At 33.8% G+C, this 4,993-nt stretch overlaps 1 protein-coding gene and 2 long non-coding RNA genes across 5 annotated transcripts in view; 1 reads left to right on the plus strand and 2 right to left on the minus strand.

Annotated features, from left to right (window-relative positions):
* Positions 1 to 2,024, minus strand: part of LOC109587837 (uncharacterized) — a 3,964-nt gene extending 1,940 nt beyond the window's left edge. For all 3 annotated transcript variants that reach the window (XR_002187823.1, XR_002187821.1, XR_002187822.1), the window contains exons 1-2: positions 1,833 to 2,024; positions 1,535 to 1,656 (exon numbers count right to left, since the gene is read on the minus strand). This is a non-coding gene — a long non-coding RNA (uncharacterized LOC109587837). The remainder of the gene's footprint in view (positions 1 to 1,534; positions 1,657 to 1,832) is intronic.
* LOC109587838 (uncharacterized) lies at positions 535 to 1,033 on the minus strand. The gene is made up of 3 exons (XR_002187824.1): positions 831 to 1,033; positions 692 to 767; positions 535 to 618 (listed from the first exon to the last, which is right to left on the minus strand). It is a non-coding gene; the product is annotated as an uncharacterized LOC109587838 (long non-coding RNA).
* Positions 2,025 to 2,365: 341 nt separating the features above from the next.
* On the plus strand, positions 2,366 to 3,256 carry LOC109587833 (uncharacterized). Its single transcript, XM_020004056.1, has 3 exons — positions 2,366 to 2,801; positions 2,870 to 2,929; positions 2,985 to 3,256. Exons 1-3 carry the CDS (start codon positions 2,366 to 2,368, stop codon positions 3,254 to 3,256), a joined length of 768 nt encoding a protein of 255 aa, XP_019859615.1.
* The last annotated feature ends 1,737 nt before the right edge of the window (positions 3,257 to 4,993 follow it).

A 4,993-nucleotide genomic window follows, 5' to 3' on the forward strand; every position in this document is an offset into this window, starting at 1 on the left:
CACCAAATTAAGATAATAATACATTAATTTTTTTGGCATTTCACAATCAAAATTTTCAATAGTGAAATGTTTAGTAATACATGCGTGGACAAATTTGCGAATTAAAAGCTGGCCTAATGTATTTATCAAGCAAAACCATCAAAATAAAGTACCGCTAAATCACACGACAGTCACATGATTTCAATTACCTGATTGAGTGACTCCAGAGTGAAGTACATGGCAGAGCAGGAGGTGGAGAGAGGCAGGTATTGCTGGGAGACTCTGTCAACTTCAGCCATTACAGTATCAGTCTCCTCCTTCTTCCTCTGAACTTCTGCAGCCTCTTCCTTAAGAGTCTCAAGCTCAGTAATGATTCTAAAAATAGACACAACAAAGATTACATCATGTAATAATTGTTACTATATTTAGATGTATTGTTACTATTATTAGTGATGATTCTAAAAATAAACACATTAATGATTACACATGTAATAGTTGTTACTATATTTAGATGTGTGATGTGTTGTTACTATTATTAGAATTGGGGGTAACTGTTGTTGTCTAGGATATGACCCTTGACCTTGTTCAATGCAGTGAGGAGACTCTTCTCAAGGTGACACAAACGAAGGAGGAACTCACCTAATGAATAATTAATGAATTAAATTATTAATAAAAGATAATTAATGTATCTTTAATTATTAAAATACTTTACCTTTTTCTCAACAGTTGATAAATGATTCTTAATAACACTAGCATCAGATACAACCATTGCATATTCTTCTTTATATCTAAGTAAAGAAAAAATTAAAAATATAAGTTTCACTTTTAATGTATTTTGTTTTGTTCTTTACTTTGCTATAGAGGCTTCAAGTTCTGCTATTATTTTTGTTATTTCTTCTCCTTTTTGACGAGTGTCCTCAGCTTTGGTTTCCAAATCTTTCAATTCCTTATGTAACGGATCAACTCTCTTCAACATATCAGCATAACTCAACTATAGGAGAGAGAGAAGAGGATACAATACTATCAATACAATAAGGTACACAATTATTACAAAGAAATAAAAATTAATGAATAAAAATGTCTCAAGTTCACTTTTAATTGTGTGCATTAATTTAGCATTTTAGATCCATTTGGGTGTTTGGCTATATATGAGGCTTTTCAGTACATGGATTTTTGAGCAACTTTAAAAATTTATTAAAAATCCAAATTTAATCGGAATCAGCTCAAACTTTATACACAACATAAGGACAAGTATATGTATCAGAAAATATTACAAAAACTGAGAATTCTCTACTTTTTAATTTTGGCAAAATTTAGCTAACGCCCTTGTACTATAGTACAGGGGCTTTGACCATTGACGATTTGACCATTGACCATTGACCATGACCATTGACCATTGACCATTGACCATTGATGTTTTAACATTGACGATTCCGCTTGCAGACTCCCAATTGCCAAAAAACGCCAAAATAAAGTGCTATATGGTATAATGCAATACAAAAATGTATCCTTCCCAAATAATACAGTATTCAATGCCCACTACAGCATACTGTACCTGTGAGACAGTGGTTTCCTTCCCCGGTCAGTCGGTGGGTTACACGCTCCTACAAACTGTATCCTCTCTATTGTCACCCACGTGTGATCAGAGATCCTGTAAAATCCACTGTGCTCGACAATCTGACGTAAGAACGATATTACTCTCTAAGTACCTTTAATTAGAAAAAACAACTTTTTAATGAAACATTAAAAAAGAGAATGATATCTCTCTAAAGTGTATTTGGATTGAATGGATTCACATAAGCTTGTTATAACTTTATATTCACTAATTTTATTGTAAAATCAATACTCCTTACCATATTTGTCAAGGTCTGGAAGGTTAATCTCGTCACAGAAGAGAACCAGCCACTTTCCGAGTTGAGAAGGAGCCATCACAACTCCTTTGGGAGTCCTCTTGTACTCACAGTAATGATCAAACCTCTTTAATAATAGCTCAGGGGTAGTGGCTGATGAGACATTAAGACCAACAACCTGGAGAAAAATAGAAAGGGGAAATAGAGTCAAACAGAACAAACAAAGAAGATAGCAAAGAAATTTTCACATAGAATATGCAAGCATAAAATCTCATACATACAATGTAGTACATGCACTGTAATTCATAAATACATGTATGCGTGTAGTGTGTACATCTACGTACATATACACTGCACATATTGTACATGCATACCGTACATGTACATGTACATGTACATGTATATCCTTAAATAGAAGTCGCATGCGAATAAACGCCGGGGTAGCAATACAATTGAACTGTATAAATACGCAACACTAACCCAGCAGTGACTCAGTAGTCTAGTGGATAATGCCTAAAGTTCCAGAAGTCAAAAGCATGATTGTTTCTCTGTTAAGTCGAAAGGAGAGTCCTCACTTTTTTATTGACAGTAAGTCTCCTTTCTTTCCAAAGCAGCTCCGACATGCTGTCAAGCTTTACTCTGAGGATCTATTTGGGTCTGTCATATTTGTTGATGAGCATAAATTTATCAAAGTCTACTTTACGGGAAACCCTAAAGATTGCTATGCTCTTCGTTCAGTGATCCTAGAGGGTCTATTAGCCAGTGCTGCTGCATTAGCTTACAATGAGGAGACACTGGAAATATCTGCTGTGACATATTGTCACCAGAAACACAGAAGCCGTGAGACTGAGAGGAATCCTCATCCTATCAAAGTCTCATACAAGAGAGACCCTCCAGAGATCAGGTGCAGTATTGAGACTGATCTTCCACCAATTGCATTGACTGATGAGAGACAAAGTTGCTGGCTATTAGGTAAGTTATTGAGCATACACCACTAGATTTGAAAGTATTGTTGTATTTTATAAAATCATATTTTACAGATCCAATTGCTTCATCAGATGTTTATATAGACAATTTTCTGCCAGAAGGTTCTGTATTAAGTGAGTGAATGTGTTAGTATTATTATTAATAGATAATGTGTGTATTTATTTACAGATGAGTCTCATGCTCCTGTTATACTGAAAGCTATTAATAAGATAGTCAATGAATGGGAGACTCTTGAACTATATCTTGGAATTGAAAATGAAAATTTGAAACTAATTCATTCAAAGAGTTTCTATCAAATAGATGTGTCCTGTAAAGACATGATAGTTCACTGGTTAAAGACTGGTACTGCTACAAGGGAAAAGCTGATAAAAGCACTCCAGGAATTGGGAAGAAATGATGTTGCTGCTGAAATAAAGTGTCTGCCTACATGTAAACAATAACAGTAAAAATTTTCTTATTCCTCTGTTTTCTTATACATACACTTCCTTCTCTTCCACTTTTGGCTCTATTTTCTTTTGTTTATTATTATAGTATAATTATAATACTTATTGTTATAATTTTTGTCAATGATTTCTATTTTCAAGTTTCCATAAAAAGCTATTAGTCAAATCATGCATTTGCCCCATTAGATATATGCAGTGCAGCAAGTTTAATCATTAGATCTACCCATGTGTATACATGTGGCGTATCTAGGAGTGTAAAGGGTCAATCCTGTGAGGAGGTCCTTCTTCAACCACCCATTAGTCATATCAATCTCATTGACTGGACCACTTGTGAGACAATAGACAATGTAATGACTTCTAGTGTAACATTAAAAGATTGATACTTTTATCTTGTGTATTCATCAATGGATCTGGTGTAATGTATCAGATAATGTAGGATATGGTATGCATTCACCACCAGTCCTATATAATGACTATCACTCACTTCTCATCAATACTACAATCATTCTATGCATCATTGTTGTTAATCTATTTGCATTAACTGCAAGATGATTTCAATGCTTTGTTACCACCTCAAGGTGTGAATTAAAGTGTGAGCAAGAAAATGAAGTAGTGGAATAAAGCTGTATTTGTAAAAAAATATTCAAAAACAAAATTAATACAACAACGACCAAAACAACAAAATAATAATAATAATAATAATAATAATAATAATAATAATAATAATAATAATAAATAAAATCAAATAATAATAATGTCCATTAATAAAGTCCTCATCAGAGCCTAAATGAACTTGCCATAGCAACAACAGAGTCTCCTCCCATTCAAGAAACATCTACAATAATAATAAAGTTATTAAAAAGAGGGAAAGTCCAATCTTGATGAGCTCAAACTTTACACAGAACTTAAGAACATGTATTATGTATGCTGTATTGGGGGAAATTGTAAAAGAGATTTCTCTTCTTTTTATTTTTGGAAAAAAATGGTTTATGATTATACAGGGACTTTGGACTAATTCTTCAGTAAATAATGGCTCCAAAACCACTCGAAATTTTTATTACTTTTTCTAACACAAATATTGATGTACATTTGCATAAAAAATTTAATGCAATCCTGACAAATATTTTTTAAAGTAACCAGCATTTTATTAAACAATTAATTTTTGATAAAATACCCCAGGCTCTAGCTTACGGCTTTTTCCAAAATTTGGCTCTAAAGTCACCCCAAATTTTTTGATACATTTTGAATAATTTACCTTGCAACTGGTTGAATATTGAGTGCTTGAGTTTACCAACTGACTCAGGACAGACCCGTCCCAATAGCTCAATAGTCATAGACCAGACACCCAGTAAGACACACACTGCCAGGGAATGACTGGCCTCACAAGATACCACATCCTTTGATAGAACTAAGAGGAGGAGGACAGGAAGAGCACATGTACATACAATACATAATGAATGCAAAGAAAATTGATATACATGTACATGTACATGTATATGCACATTCTAACTTAAACTGAGATAAAAACAATAACACTACAGTATCACCTCGATTATCCGGACTCTGAAATCATGACCGGAAGTGACCACGTGGTGCTTTAAACTCACTTAATTAGAGTATATGGTATTATCAAATGGCTGCTTTCTACAAGGAGTAGCTCGTTTAGCACTGGAGTGCTGCTGATTAATGGCTTTCTACTAGTAACAAGGCTTGGGTTTAGCCTCCTTATGGCTG

This window comes from Amphimedon queenslandica, unplaced genomic scaffold (genome assembly GCF_000090795.2).
Source record: "Amphimedon queenslandica unplaced genomic scaffold, v1.1 AMPQUscaffold_12432, whole genome shotgun sequence".
Classification (NCBI taxonomy): domain Eukaryota; kingdom Metazoa; phylum Porifera; class Demospongiae; order Haplosclerida; family Niphatidae; genus Amphimedon; species Amphimedon queenslandica.

What these genes read in the sequence shown, in the direction of transcription:
- LOC109587833 (XM_020004056.1), top strand. Translation starts at nt 2,366, where the DNA reads ATGATTGTTTCTCTGTTAAGTCGAAAGGAGAGTCCTCACTTTTTTATT. An exon ending in ACAAAGTTGCTGGCTATTAG is followed by an intron (nt 2,802 to 2,869) that starts GTAAGTTATTGA and finishes CATATTTTACAG; the next exon opens with ATCCAATTGCTTCATCAGAT. An exon ending in GCCAGAAGGTTCTGTATTAA is followed by an intron (nt 2,930 to 2,984) that starts GTGAGTGAATGT and finishes ATTTATTTACAG; the next exon opens with ATGAGTCTCATGCTCCTGTT.